Here is a 16,250-nt window from a genome sequence, read left to right on the forward strand (position 1 = left end):
AATGGATCAAAATAAAAATCAAAACTGTTCAATAGATAAAGTCCAGAAACTGGGAAATGAAAGAAAGTAAACATGCAATGACTCTCGCCAAGATTCTGGTCAGTGATTTTTCTTATGCAAGATATTTTTACCCAAATTTATAGAGATTTGTATGGAGACGGCATGCTGGTGCCCATCCGTATGGGCACCAACATGGCGGCCGGAAACCGAAAGAAACATCTGTCACTGAGTTTTACTACAAAAGCGTAAATTTGTCCCTCGAGGAACTCTAAAACATTAAAATAATACTTTTTGTAAGACATGAACTGTTCAGATAGCTAAATTCCCCGAGATAAGTCACTATTTTAACCATCATGACAGCTTTCTAGGCCGTCATGTAAATGCCGCGTCACGCAAAAGCTTAGAAATTCAAGTGAGTGTATCACAAAACCAAGAACCCATTGGGAGCGAAAATTTGTATGAATATTAGTTTTCAACTGCTCTTATACATTATTAAAGAAAAATCTCACTAAGATCAATAGTTTTGTAGTTTGAATTTTATTGACGTCATGTGAAAACCAGCTATTGTTTCGTTTGTTTATTATGTCTCGGCACAAACCAGTTGGCAACCTTGGTTGACATCGAGAAGCACGGATTCCAGAGTTACGCACGGTCATCAATAAAGGTATGGCAGATCTTATATCAGAAAATCAAGAGCAAATCAGGAATGAGACTAAAATTTTCTGGGCATTATCACTTTTAATATAAAGCTAGTACAAAGTTTAAGATTCCGGTCGGTTCAACCTCAATACATTGGTCACCAGCCTTCGAACAGTGAGCAATAAAATAATGTCCAACTAAATTTCGTAAGTTTGTTTAGAAGTTCTAATATTAAAAGTATCGTGGCTAAAGTCGAAACATTCACGGCGCGCTCAGACGAGTTTATCAGAGGGGTGGCGAATGGTCTTTCAAAAACTCTGGGTCTCGTAAAATGTTAGTCGAATTTTACGGATTTCGCAGTCTCGGTTTTTAGCGGTAATGTGCGTCTCGCAGTCTCGATTTTTCTACGAAGCTGTCTCGGAGTCTCGATTTCTCGCAAGGCGAAGGGTCCGGCGAAGGGTCCCGAAGTCCCAATTCGTTCCTTTTCAATCCTTTATCTGTTTTTATAAATGACGTCTTCCGGCTTTACTTGATGTTGAATTTCAATGAAGCAACTTACAAATTTTCCGAGAAAAAGTTAATCCTAACTTCTCCTAAATTGTCTTAATGCCACAAAAAGGTACAAAACCTACTGCAACGTCTGTTTTGGCGCCAGAAAAACAGTTATTTTTTCTCTAGGACATCATAACGCAGTGTGTTATAATCTAATTTCCAGTTCCAGTCAGTTCCAAGAAGCTGGCTTAAGGCTGTACAAGCTCATTGTAGCTCTCAACTGCTAAATCTGGGCTCGAATTTTAAGAGTCTGAACGTCTCGCGATCGCACTCAAAGTGCTTTGAAGTCTCGGTCTCGCAATCTAAAAAGTCAAAATGTCTCGGGCTCGCAAAGAAAAACGCTTGTCTCGCAGTCTCGCATTTACCATTCGCCACCTTTATCAGTCAAGAATGCGGATTATCGGTCCGCTGTCCCAAAATAACGCAATGACGTCATTGTTGTCATGTAGATTAGACCTTCTTGTCCGCGTTGTTCATATTTCCGTAGGTAAGATAAGTCACTCCGTCACTCCGATTGCTGCTTGGGCTCCGCTGTAATTCTTGGACACAAAACCGAGTAGACGTGATTAATCGACGGCCAGCTGCGTGTTAAACAATGGCCTCGGCTTGGATTTTCTCTACAGTTACGGGTGAGTGTAGCTTTAGTCGGTTAAAGCTGAAGTGATCTCATATGTACATGTAGTTACATTCCATGTCTGAGATGCAGATTTATACTTCTGACTATTTCTTGAGGCTTTTAGATACTGATTAGGCTGCAATTCTGATACTTTCTCTGTTTCAAATTTACATGTTACTCCTCATGTGTACAATAAGCGTTAATATTCTCCTGTATCACTTATCCTAGCTTGCAATCGAAGTTTAAACGCCGCCGAATGTCTTTGTGTACAGCTACAGGCTGCTTTAAGCTTTACCTTCACATGTCAGCAATCAAGCTGCAGATAATATTGTTCGAAAGATAAATCGATATTCGCCCCGTCTTGGAACCTTCAACTCCCGTTTCTCATTAGCGACTACTATTGGTGTCCCAAGCTATTAGGTAGAGAAATTTCAGATAATTTCAGAATTTCAGATACAAGAAAGTTCCGGGTACGTAAGCTGCGTGCTAGGAAAACAAGATTTGCTTCAAATCACTTTTGTTATGGAAAACTGTTCAACTTACTGTGGCTACGACGCGACCATCACTGACATCATCTCTTTGGCACACTAGTTTAGCAAATAGATGCTGTTGTGTTAGATCGCGTCCAGTCTGACCACAATTGCGTGGGTTTCTTGTGGCGCAACACAAACGGGGAAAACATCACTTCCATATGCCCAGACAAGTCCGACAGCCTTTATTACTGATATTTTATGTCCAGTCTTTAGAAAACAGTCGAATCGCATCGGCTAGATAGTACTAAGAAAGTTGTAGCCTGCGTAGCTGGCGGTTTCGGTGGGGGAATTTCGCTATTAAGAATTCAACAGACAGACCTTGAAATATAATATTTGTAGCTGAAATTCCTTATGGAACTTCTTGTATCTGTCGCCTGTACGATTATCATAAATTCAGCTCAGAATTTTTTTGTTTGTTTATGTTTTTAATTAACAAAAGTTCCTTATATTTCATTTCAAGAACGAAGAAAGTCTTTATTAAATGAATAATGGATTCACTAATAGCGCCTTATTTAAACTTGGATTAAGCCAGTAAGGGTTGTTCCTAATGATGAGTTTGAAATAACTAATATTTTTAAATGCACTTCTGGCAGTCTTGTCTGTCACCTTTCACTGTCATGATAAACAGTTACGTCAAGACTCGTTTCTCTGAGTGATCGAGTGTAGACGTTGTTGGGGGAATTAGCTGTCATGTAGGCAAAATGTAGAAACGCAACTTATATTCTGAACGATAAACAGGAAGTTCTGACAATACTCGATACTCGTGAAACGCATGAAGAAGATCTCGGGTCTCTCGCTCGATCTTGACTTAGTTCGATGTGCTCTGTCATGTGACCTTGTTTGTGTCCCATGATTCCACTACACGAAGGGGGGGGGGGGGGGGGGCAGGGCACTCCCTTATATGAGCTATACAGCTATGTGCAGTCCCTAGGGGTTTGGTGTTTGAGCGGTTTTGGTCAGAAAAAGGTATAGATTTTGACCATTTTGATCTGAAATAGGGTATGTTTTTCACTCTGGCTTCGGATTGAGTATTTAGTTACTCCACAAGGAACTATTTTTTCCGCATCAATTTTTTTGCACAGATGGAAGTGATATACGAGACGATACGATAACTTTAAGCCATTTTCTGGTTTTATCAATTTTAGATGGAATGGATGATGTCCACATTTCAGCAGTTTCAGCGGCAAAATTCATGAACTGCATTTACTGCGTGATGAATGAAACGTCAGTAACTGAAAAACATTCCTCGTAAAGTCGCCTATATTCTGCAAAACTGCTCCTGTATTATTAAAGGGAAATCGGATTTTTTTTGTAGAAACAATCTGAACGGATTAAGTAAGAGATAAATACCAAGACGAAAGATACTAATCTATACGGCCCTTGGGGTTTATACGGTGGATTAATTAATGGAATTCAAGGTAGTATCAGGTATATCTGACTTATTGCACGATATTGTCATGAGGGATCATAATAGAACAAGAGCGCAAAGAGCGCAACAAGAGCGCAAAAGAGAAGGTGACGAACAGATGTGGAAACAACGAAAAGTGAGAGTTCGGATGAGGTTTACTTTGTATTTCCTAGGTGTGAAGGAGTCCCATTTTGTGTACAGGCCAGTAAAGGTCTTCTTTTGGTAAATAGATGTTGAGAAAGTATGACTGTGGCGTTTGATGAGAATGTCCAGGAAAGGGATTGCACTGTTATCTTCAAATTCAACGGTGAATTTAATATTTGCGTGACAGTTATTGAGGTAGTGTAGAAACTGAGTTGCTGTGTTTTTACTGTTGTACAAGGTGAAAGTATCGTCAACGTATCGAAACCAAATGGAAGGGCGAGCGTTGTTATTACGAACCCATTTTTCTTCAAAATGGCACATAAAGATATTGGCCAACTGACAGGACCTAAAGGAGAATGGCCCATAGCCACACCATCAATTTGGTCATAGTATTGGCCATCAAATATGAAATGACTCTTCTTTGTGGCAAACTCCAACAGAACTTTCGAGACTGAGCGGGGCAGTGTTGGTGGGGCATACAGTTTGTCAAGACAAATTTGTATTGTCTCATCAAATGGAACGTTTGTAAACAATGAACTAACGTCAAACGAGCACATCATTTCATTGTTATGGTTATACGTCTTGGCCCAGTCCGCAAAACTAAAAGAGTCCTTGATCGTGAATTCATTCGTGGAGATGGGTTGAAGTTTGCGCACCAGATATGATGCCAAATTGTAGTTGTCAGTGTTAATTGAGGAAACAATCGGGCGAAAAGGGCAACCAAGTTTTTGAACCTTAGGAAGGCTATAGAGGACACCAGGGGTAGAACCACATGGTAGTATCTTATGGAAGATGGCATCATCAATGATTTTATCCTTCAGTTTGCGAAGATACGATATTAAGCTGTCTTCTCTAGACTTCAGGGTTCTGCGTAAGCTTCTTAAATTTTGTTTCATCTGAGATCAACAATTTCATTTTATTCAAGTAATCAAAATGGGACTCCTTCACACCTAGGAAATACAAAGTAAACCTCATCCGAACTCTCACTTTTCGTTGTTTCCGCATCTGTTCGTCACCTTCTTTTTTGCGCTCTTGTTTGAATGAACTGAGGAAGTTGTTGTTACAAAAGAGATACCCTGCGGGTGTTATCAATTACAACAGTAATGATGTTCTTAACAGGCAGCAACGCAAACCGAAGAATCCAACCACCACAGTCCCTAAAAAGGAAATAATCTTAGTTCTACCTTATTTAGGGGTACAAATCAAAATTGTTACCAAACAACTGAAGACCTGCATTAATACGTTTTATGGCTGCATTAATTTTAAGGTTATTTTCCAAAGCGCTTATCGCATCAAGTCCTTATTTCCCTGCAAAGATAGGATCAACCGTTCCCAACTGTCAAAATCTGTGTATAAAGCTAGTTGTTGGGACTGCCAGGATTTTTACATTGGAAAAACAAAACTTAGATTGCACGACAGAAAAACTGAACATTTTAAATCGATCACGAGTAGCTGTCACGCTTCTGCTATTGCAGACTACGTCACGTCAACTGGTCACAACTTCAAATGGGACCACTTTGATATATTAACAAAAGGTCGGACAGACACACATTGCAAGATAAAAGAGACTCTGCTAATAAGGGAATTAAAACCCACCCTAAATGATAATGTCATTGTAATTGTTAATTAGTTACTTATTTTAAATTGAAATTTAGTTGTTACTTCTGAAGATGTATGTTGAAACATACGAAACGTCAAGTAAATGAGCTTTGTTTTTTAATATGCGTTTTATCGCCATGTTTATCACCGCAGTTTGCGTGTTATTTCTTATCAAGGTACGATGGCCAAAGAAAAAGAGTATTTAAAACCAAATGTTGTTATGACTTCTCTTGCTGGGTTTCACCCGGCGGGGTGGGGGGGGGGGGGGGGAAGGGGTTGGGGGTGGATTATCCGAGAAAAATTGGGAATTGTTTGGGGTGTGCGGCCCGCATCCCAAAAGCCTTACCCTATTTATGACCAAAATCTGCGATTTTCAATATCCTTTCACCGTCCTGCCATCAATAAAAATCGTATCCCTGGATAAATAAAGTCAAGAATCTGGGATCATATGATACATGTGATGGATATATAAAGAACCCCACCAAGATTTAGGTCTGTGCAGTTTTTGAGGGTCGTATGGGCGGGTCTCTGGCCCGGTTCACGAACCGAAAAAATAGCGAATCACGGATCACGGATATCAAAATTTCATTTTTGCGAATCACGAAAATAAGCAAGTAATATACTTTTTTAATAACGTGCCGTAACACTAGAAAATGTGTTTGAAGAAAGCAAACAGCTTTCCTGGATTCCATCTCATGAGGAAACGAAAGTTTGTAAGTGTGCATTGGCATACAAAAGAATCAACATTGACATTCCAGAGTTTTTAACTAGTAGTCTGGTTTTTAATAATGATAGACGTTTAAGGATTTAAGGTCAACTAGACATAGCAGTCTTCATTTGCCCTTGCTTTAAAAGAAAATTGAAAGGTGGAAAGTCTTTTGCAGTTAACCCATCTCAGTTGTGGAACACCTTACCCATTGACCTAAGAAGAACACCTAGTGAGGAACCGTTTTTTGGACAACCAGGGGTTCTTACCGCATATTAATTTATCTGAATCAGTCTGACTGGTTTTTCATACGCGCCTCTATTCAGAGAAACGTTTCATCCAAATTTATAGAGCTTTTTTTTATGGGTACATCACGTTGGTGTACCTCGGAAGGGCACCAATATGGTGGCCGTAATGTAGCAGAAACAGAGAGCTTTAAAGGGGCTAGGTCACGCAATTTTAGGCAATTTCAGCACTGATCAAATGGTCATAGAATTAACTAAAATATCACAAAAACGGCTCAAAACTATAGATCTCAAACAAAATACAGGAAAGCCATGAAGGGACATGGATGGACAAAACTGGAGAGGATTGAAATGGATTGCTTTTGGGTAAATTTGAAAAACGTCGGCCCCACCATTTTTCAAATTTATATCAGTTTATATTAAAATGTCATTTACACAGCTGAAAAATCATTCTCAGTTGTTATGTGGCTGTGATTTTGCAGATGAAAGATTTTTGCTCGGCCAATTTGACGTTTAGAGCTCATAGTTAACAAATTTAAACAGAATTACCTAAAATAGCGCGACCTCGCCCCTTTAAGCAATGACGATGGCGACCCCGAGTACAACGCCTAGTAAAAAAATTAATAGATATATTGTCTTCGAATTTCGCAACTGTCTAGATCTGTTCAGTGCGCCTATTGGTCTTGGACCTTGCAAGCTAAATATGTAACGCCAGCGTTGAATTCCTATTGAAAACACGGAAAATTAGCTGCCTTCTCTCGCGTTCTCCAAAATACGCAGAACTTAGTCATTTCACATTGTCGTTGTTCAGAGGACGGCAAAGAAATCTACAAAGATCTTTAACGTACGTGCACAGCCATTGTTCTCCTCTTTAAACCTTTTGTTTGATGACGTTCACGATAACGATAACGATAATGATAATAATAATAATAATGATAATAATAATAATAAATTACTCAAGTCGCGGACTCTTTCCTAAGCAGCGGCTGATAAACGAGCCTATTCCGTTTTAAGTGGTATTGTAGAATTTCTCGAAATGTAACGCTTGCAGTATAGTATGTCACGAAATGTAACGCATGTGTAATGTCACCGGATCTCGTGATTATCACGTGACGCGTGTTGCGTTGTAACCTGAGAAGAAACCTCGTGGTTTTCGGATGCGAAGTGTTTTTTGATGTATTTAATCGGAAATCAGATTAAAGAGCAGCATGGAACAGTCCCAAGTGACATATATCGTGATTTTAAGATCTTGAGAAAGTGCCAAAGTAAATTCGACTGCCTGATCTGCAAAATGCTCTTTATAAAGGAGCTTAAGCCCACTTTGAGCAAACAATCAGATTCAATCCGTGCAAATATATTTATATAGTTTTTTTTTTTTTTTAATAGTATTTTATTATTTTACCACTTACATTTTAGCGCTTGTATTTACATATTTTATCGTTGGACATTCTCACGCCCTTATTTGTACTTATATATGTGAAAATGATCTCAGGGAGATCGAAATGTCGTTTTTTTATCGCTACTTTTATTTTATTATGTGTTTCAAAAAAACTACTTGTAAGAATTTAGCGGAACGTTGTGGAATAAAATCGTCTTGAAGAGTTAAAAATTTGTGTATGCGAATGATTTTACAGGTATCCTTCAGAAAAGCTCGAGCCACACCCGGATTGTTCTCCTTTAGGGGTTTAATTGAAAATTTCCGGCGAGCATCCCCGATCTTTTCATGTGGGAGTTTCCTCCGTCCCGGGTCACAGATCTCCCAAGCTCCTAGCTTGGGAGCCGCGAGCACTTCACACATTATACACAGTTGTGCAACACAGCGTAAACAGGAGTTTGTTTGGGAATGTAAAGATCGTTTATAACAATTCGAAATATGGTAAATAATTAATTCAATAACAAGACTCACTTCAACTCCACTTTGTGCTACCTTTATTGCATAATTATTATTATTACTTGTGCACGGTTTCCGTGTCGTACTGGGGCCGAGATTCCAACGAGTTTTAGTTTGATTGTTTCCCAGTCTCTATATATCATTCCTTAAGGAAGACTACTAGTGTAAGACGCTTTTTTCGTCTGCCTTGGTAAATACGGCCAAAGTTAAGGTCACTCCAACCTATTAGTCGATATCCTTGAAAATGACGAGCTGCATGTCAAATAAGACAGTACAAAACGTACAAAACAGGGAAAGTTTCCCTTTTATTCCAATGAAATATTACCTATTATGATTTTGTCATTTCTTGCAGCTTCCGTTTTCGTTATGGTGGCATCTAATCGTAAGTACAAAAACAAATTTCTACAATTTTTTTCATGTTTTTCGTTTTTCTTTTTTTCATCATATATTGTTGTCTGTTGTTATTGATGCACGCTTCTCACACTTCGTCTGATAGTGCGGCTTTCCTAGCAATTTTATAATTTCCCTATATTAACTTCAAGTTATAAGCAACTACGTGTTTCACTTGCACCCTGACGCAGCAAGTCTCGATTACTAGCCACTGTTCGAGAAAGGAGCCCGTATTCCTGCCCCGGACTCGCCTGTCGCTACTCACTTCTCACTTCTCACTTTTCAGTTCTTGCTTAGCTTCTCAACTCTCACTTCTCACTTCTCAATTCTCAATTCTCACTTCTCACCTCTCACTTCTCACTTGTCACCCACGACGCAGCATCAGAGTTTCTTTGATTCTGAACTTTTAACTTTGTTGCTTTGTATTAATCAATATTAAAGTGATCAAGTTGTTTTCCTACGCAGCATGTGTTCCTTCCGGAGACTCCCTCAATGGATCGAGTGGATTCTTCTCAAGTCCCAATTTCCCAAGCAACTTCCCTATAAACAGTGATTGTACCTGGAACATCACAGTACCTGCTGGGCGAATCATCAAAGTCACCTTCCTCAGCTTCGATTTGGATCCATCTCAAAATCCGAGTTGTCTCGGATCGTCTGGGGGTCCCCGTGTTTTCATCACCAATGTCGCTTCCAATGATGGAGTACAAGAATTTAAGATTTGTGGAGCTAGACGTCCTCCTCCAGTGTACTCTGTCGGAAATTTTATCCAAGTGAGACTGCGATCTGCTGCCACTGGTTACAAAGGGTTTAATGCATCGTATGAAGCCATAGATAAAGAACTACGTAAGCAATACTCGATAACTTTAAGAACTTTTGCCTGAGAGACCAGGGGGACTTGGAAATGAGAGTGGGTCGATTTTCCTAAAAAACCACTTATAAATTCCTTACGTAGACTTCCGTTATATGCTAAAGTTTCAGCTTCATTGGCCATTATCCACCCCAGTTCTGGACTGATCAGCCCCATAGGGGTAATTTTCAAGCCAATTTTGAGCACTTTTTAGCGACTCCCACACAGATTAAGACACAATTTCAAACAAAACAACGTGGTGACCTAGCCAATCAAATCATGTGTTTTTTCCTCTGACTCGTCGCAGTCCTTTATTTCTTTCCCGGAGCGAGCTTTCTGAACAAACAAGACAGAGTTGGCGTGTCGTTGAAAGGTCCATAGAGAAACTCCATCAAGGTTAGATAAAAGGCAATGATTTGTTTTGTTTTGTTTTGTTTTTTTTCAGTATGTCCTAAAGGCGTCACCCTTAACGAGACATCAGGTGTTTTTACGAGCCCTTTCTTTCCAAGAAAATACCCAGATGATCAAAGGTGCGCCTGGAAAATCTCAGTGGCCCAAGGAAACTATATTAAGCTTGACATCCGCCCCAACATCCAAAGGTGCGACACAACGTGCCCGTGCGATTACGTGCAAATTCAAGATGGTTTCTCTGATTATCGGCCGAACGAACATGGAAAAGTGTGCGGTACAACTAATACAAAAACATTTTATTCAACTCATAGTAGCTTAGAGGTGCTGTTTGTCTCCGATAATACGAGTTCCAAGCTCTTCGATGGATTTAAGGCAACCTACACGCAACTGAAGCACACTCCTCCAAGTAAGTTCACGCATACATACATACATACAAACATAAATTACTTTATTTACCTTAGGAATTGAGGGTAGCTTATGCAGCTAATATCTCCGAGCATTTAACCAGCAGATGAGAGAGATAGACCGCCACACCGGATGGTATGAAGAGTTGTGAGACGGCCGGGGCCTACGGTTTATCGTCCTTATCCGAGAAGACTAGAAAGTCTAACCATTTGCAGATGTCATTACAAAGGCAGCACTTTCTCCTCAATTATTTAAAGACCCTGAGTGTTGGTCCGGCCGGGGTTTCAACCCGCGACCTCCCGCACGCTAGTCTAATGCTCCACCACTGAACTAACCGGTCGGCGGTTGCGTGATCGCTGATAACGCATAACGTGATCGCTGATTGCTTGATAGTCTTACGCGCATGCTTCTGCTTATGCTAGCATGTCCTCACTGGACACAATGAACGACTCAAGCGTAAGCATAATCATAAGAAGAACGCAAGGTTTTGATATTCTTATGCTTATGCTTATGCTTATGCTTATGTCGTGGCCGTCCTGACTAGCGCATAAGCTTCTTATCCTTAAGCTTATGCTTGCGTCGCTAGTGAGGACCGGGTTAGAAAACACTGCGAGAAAAAGAGGTGGGCCTGTTGTGACCTAACCATCGAGCACCGCGCTATCGGTCACCAGTAAAATGCAGCGGTGCCTGGGCACGAGGCAACTTGGTTTCTTTTCTATTGACTTTTAGTATTAATCTGCTAACGTTCTATCACGAACGCCGTCCTTTTTATAGTCACGCTACTCGCCATATGTTCTGTTGTAGATAGTGAGTAGCCTAGCAGTGTGCAGTTGTTAACAAAATGGCTGCCGCTTCTTTGCGTTTTCGAAATGTCTGTGAAGAAGAATTAGATAAAGTTTTGAAGGATTAGTGGATTTATACTAAAATAATGTGACTGAATTTATGAAAACCGTGTTAAGACTTTGCACCAAAATAGCTGGCATGTTTTTGGAAAATCGGTCAGATACTGTACATAAATATGGCCATGTCATACTGAGAGCGCTATGTGCCTCGTGTACACTTAAAAGAAGCCATAACATGCTTGTACAAGCCCTTGAAGTCACTGCGAATGAGTCGAACGAGCCGAACAAAGCTAAATCTAAGGTTAAATTGATCATTTGAGTTACGGCGCTAATTTAGACATGTTGTGACCTCTGTGATTTCGCCTGAATAACCTCACTATGTCTTTACCGTGGGTTGAATTAGCCAATCAGTGCGACAAGAGGATGGAAAGCACTCACATCGGTCATTTTTTCTATATTTCAGCGAAAAAGTTGGCCTTACGTGACATTCAATTTCAATATCTGTATGTATTCGCAAAAATAGCTACAGACTTGTCACTGATAATATCGATACAATTCTGTCCTAAAGCTAGCTTTCCACAAGGCTTATCGTGGCTCGAATAAAAAAGGAAATAACTCTCCCGTGTGCCTTTTCAGGCCAGGAGGACTAAATTCACCGTCTTTTCGTTGAATCATGAATTGTACAATTTAATTAAAAGCAGGAGCCATAATCGGGGACGGAGACCGTAAGTCTTATGATCCGCGCGCACCTATGATATGGGACAATTTTTCTATTTTTAGAACAAATTGCGCCACCATGACGACATATATCCGCGCGGATCCACGCACATGTCGGGGGTTCTCGCGAGGATGTTGTCACGTTCCGTGATGAAATGGTGAGAGTTGCGAGATTCTCTTGCAGATTTTTCACAGCGACGGCAGGGAATAAGGCAATGAATAAGATCCAGGGCTCTTACATGTAGGTTTATGTTCTGAGCTGATGGAAAAGGTGAGTTTTTCAGGGTTGAAAACAAGACTTCAATTTCGCGCTGTGAATGAATAATATCTGCTCGCGCTAGTTGAACGCGTAAGCGTTTGCGTTTGTTCTGTAAAGAAAAATTATGAAAGAAAACTCTTTACTCTGGTATCGAGCTAATTTGAGAGTTTCTCAAACAATGCTTAATCTTAACCAGAACCTGTTTTTGATAGTTTCTTATTGTTTCTGTTTGTTTGGCGAGTTTGCAAAAGTTTTTGAGTAGCTCATTTGCATAGTGCAGCGCGTGCACTTTCAAGTCCGAGTCGGTGTTTTCAATTGTCAACAAATCTTGACAAAGATTTCTTTCGTTGTCTTTTGTGCTGAGATGCTGCAACAATTTTTACCAACGCCAAAAGGCTACTAACATCATGTGTGTTTCTTTAACACAATGAAATTTTACACTGCGAAAATAAAATAGACAAGGAGTTTTGATAACTAAACCAACAAAATCGAAATCGTTGTTCGAATTGATTACAGAAATCGTCATCGTAACTTATTTACTGATTTTACTTATGATTATTTCTGCTGTATTCACATATTTTCAGCTAGGCTTTTAATACGTTCTCAAACATTTATCAAACTTAAACATATTTAAAAACTTCGCTCGATGTAAGTTGCCACACGAAAGTGCGGGAGTTCAATTTGTCATGTTTTACTGACTGTACAAAACACACATCGGCGGGCGCTCTTATTCATCGACAACAGACAATTTGTTGGATTTTTACACAACCAAAACTGAGCAGCGTCTACAGACATAAACTTATTGTCACTTATTGGGCCTTGATAAAACATTAAGCGTTACTTACAATTCAGGCGAAACTCAAACTTGCAATTATTTTGTTTACTTTTCGGTCGCGATCGGCTGTCGAAATCCTCCCAAGCGTGTGGCAATAGGAGGGACACTTTGAAGTCCAGAAACGCTGCTATATCCAACTATATCCAACAGGTTTTTTGTTGTGTTATGGAAAAGTTGTTAATGTTCAACATGTGTGAAATTTCAGTAGAGTGGAGTAATGTGGAGCTCTTGTAAAAGAAGCAGCGGAACATAACTTGGTCAGTGATATAAAGCGGGATATAACTAAATTCGACACTATCTTACTTCACTCAAGCTGGAGCAGCTTACGACGAAAATACTAAAGTGAAAATTCCAACAGACATGAACGTATTGAGTTGTGGGCCAAAAGTATCAAATTATTTCGGGCATTTTGGACGCCATTTCCCCGCACTACATCCGCAAAAATCCTCGCAGCGTTTACGCGCGTGTACCGCACATGATGACGCAATTTGTTCTAAAAATAGAAAAATTGTCCCATATCATGGGGACAGCCCCAATACTAGAAATAGCGCGCGCTTACGGTCTCCGTCCCCGATTATGGCTCCTGTTAAAAGTGCTTTTAACATGAAATTGGAGTCTAAGTCAACGCGAACGTACACATATCAAAACCACAGCCGAGATCTGATGTATAGCTTTCTAAAACATGCATCGTCCTAAATGGACTAAGCAAGAGCTTCCTACATCGAGGATCGATTGAACTTAAAACAAACTAGGCCATAATGATGAGTTAGCGACACTCAACATGTTGTCGTTACGTCAATTATCGACCGGAAGCCACGCAAATAAACTTCTTCCGCGCTAGCGAATCGCAGACAGTTCTGATAATTAGCTAGGCCGAGAAGGCCTAAAATTGATAAAACAAGGAAATTCTACTCACGATCAGCGCTTGACCAAATGTTCTTCATTCCGTTCGTAGCCATGTTTTGCTCGCAAATAGCAATGTCCCGGATGTACTTGAATTTTATCGAGCGGGAAATGCCATATCCAGACTCTTTAGCGACATCAAACGCCAACAGCAGCTAGAAATGTCTAGTCCATTGCACGTCTATGCCCTAAGTTGATGTGGTTAAAGCTCTTAAAGCTTTGCTGTCTAAAGCAAGTGCAACATTATCGCCACAGTGCAAACGGCCTACTGTTACGGGGCTAAATGACGTCCCGTTTAATACATCTCAGGCCCGCCTCATGTACGATAATGGACGACGCTTGCTAGCAAATCGTTAGCCTTGCACCTTCATTGGACTTAATGATGTCCTCGGGCAGACTTTCTTTAGACAGCAGTTATAGAACGCTAATCGGTCGGCTCTTTCTCAGAGTCACCGCGCGAACTGAAATTCAGACGAGTGTAGCTTGGGCTAAACTTAACAGCAATTGGAAAAGGGATGGGAGAGGGGGGGGGCAGGGAGCGATAAATAATTAAAAAAAGAGTAGATAAATGAATGAAACATGCGGCAAGAAGTTCTCTACATTTCATGCTGGGTAAGATTTACAAGCTGCTGCCATAGCGAAAGCATAAAAATAAAAATAAAAAATAAATAAATAAAATAACGCTTGATTCATTCTTTAACATTGTTTTCATAAATCCAGACATAATTAGATTAGTTTCAAAAACATATAAAAACCCTTGAACTTTGTTCTTGAGCTATAATTTGATTTTCTTGGACATTAAATTACCCCCACTGTCTTGCCTTGGGTTCGCCATTCCTCTAGACTAGAGTTATTGGTGTCCTTCACTTTTTGGGGTTTTACGACCCACCTTCCGTGATACTTACAGTTATGTGATGGAATTATATATTTTGATTTTTTTTCCCAGTTTGTCCAACTGAACCAATTTCTCTCAACGGGAGCGGCAAATTCAGCAGCCTTAACTATCCCGAGAGCAATTATCCTGCTTTCAAAGATTGTTCCTGGCACATTACAGTGCCATCTGATAAACTTGTCAAGTTAGAATTCACTGAATTGGCTCTTGGTTCATGTGGGTTTGATTGCAGCTGGGATAATTGCACCTATGTGGAGTTATATGACGGTTCTTCGACAAACGCGTCTTCGCTGGGACGATTTTGTAACGGTTCAACCCTGCAAGAGATGTTCTCAAGTGGTAACCAGATGTTCGTGATCTTCCATTCCAATTCTTCCCTTGATCGGGGATTCGAAGCGCGGTATTCCATGTTTTCAAAGGCACCAAACACAGCAACAACAATAACCACAGCAACAACAGCGACAACAACAATAGCGCCATCTCCAACAGCAACAGCAACAGCAACAACAACAACAACAGCAACAACAGCAACAACAACAATAGCGCCATCTCCAACATCATCAGCATTATCAAGTGAGCCATCTCAAATAACGTTTATTTATGTATGTACGTGTATGTATGCGTGCATGCTTGTGTGTATGTATGTAGGTAGCTTCAACTGTAACAGTATTACCGAGTGAGCCAAGAGCCAGAGGTGAGGCGTCTATTAAGGAGACCGTTAACAGTTGTGGTGACGGACTGACTCCATGGACGGACTGACGGACTGACTGACGGACTGACTAGGGACTGACTGGCGGACTGACTGACGGACGGACTGACGGATTGACTTACTGACGGACTGACTTACTGCCTTTCTGTCTGCCTGTCTGTCTGTCTGTGTGTCTTACCGACTGACTTACAGACGGGCGGACGGACGGACGGACTAACTGAATGACTGACTGTCTCTCTGACGGACGGACGGACTGACTACCTGACTTACTGTCCTGTACAGTAAGAACGCTGACCATGTTTAGACAATGTAGGGCCGGTTAACACTTATCCTGGACTAAAACTGAGTTGATAGAAATTATATAGCTATTGCATAAAAAACGTTTTCACTTCTAGTGTTTTGTTGATTTTCACTTCAGTCGACGTCAAAACTCTGTTGGATCGATCCGGGGCTTACTGTTTAAACCGTTTTATGGCTTGTTTCATGGGTACTTCACATACTAAAAACGAAATTTGGCTTCATATGCACCCTGACGCAGCAAGTCTCGATTACCAGCCACTGTTCGAGAAAGGAGCCCGTATTCCTGCCCCGGACTCGCCTGTCGCTACTCACTTCTCACTTCTCACTTTTCACTTCTTGCTTAGCTTCTCACCTCTCACTTCTCAATTCTCAATTCTCAATTCTCAATTCTCAATTCTCAATTCTCA

General features: G+C 40.5%; 1 protein-coding gene across 3 annotated transcripts; it reads left to right on the forward strand.

Annotated features, from left to right (window-relative positions):
• Positions 1 to 13: 13 nt before the first annotated feature.
• Positions 14 to 16,230, forward strand: LOC145498789 (procollagen C-endopeptidase enhancer 1-like). 3 transcript variants are annotated; one of them, XM_081478727.1, is made up of 7 exons: positions 14 to 98; positions 602 to 664; positions 1,679 to 1,820; positions 8,686 to 8,715; positions 9,189 to 9,566; positions 10,016 to 10,387; positions 14,889 to 16,230. In XM_081478727.1, the coding sequence occupies exons 3-7, from the start codon at positions 1,787 to 1,789 to the stop codon at positions 15,512 to 15,514; spliced, it is 1,440 nt and encodes a 479-aa protein (XP_081334853.1). In that variant the 5' UTR covers positions 14 to 98; positions 602 to 664; positions 1,679 to 1,786; the 3' UTR covers positions 15,515 to 16,230. The 3 variants fall into 3 exon arrangements, with proteins under 3 accessions (XP_081334853.1, XP_081334854.1, XP_081334852.1); XM_081478728.1 differs by lacking the exon at positions 14,889 to 16,230 and adding an exon at positions 10,443 to 11,074 and having other exon boundaries at positions 33 to 664; XM_081478726.1 differs by having other exon boundaries at positions 43 to 664.
• The last annotated feature ends 20 nt before the right edge of the window (positions 16,231 to 16,250 follow it).

The sequence above is a fragment of the Orbicella franksi genome, chromosome 9 (genome assembly GCF_964199315.1).
Source record: "Orbicella franksi chromosome 9, jaOrbFran1.1, whole genome shotgun sequence".
Taxonomy (NCBI): Eukaryota; Metazoa; Cnidaria; class Anthozoa; order Scleractinia; family Merulinidae; genus Orbicella; species Orbicella franksi.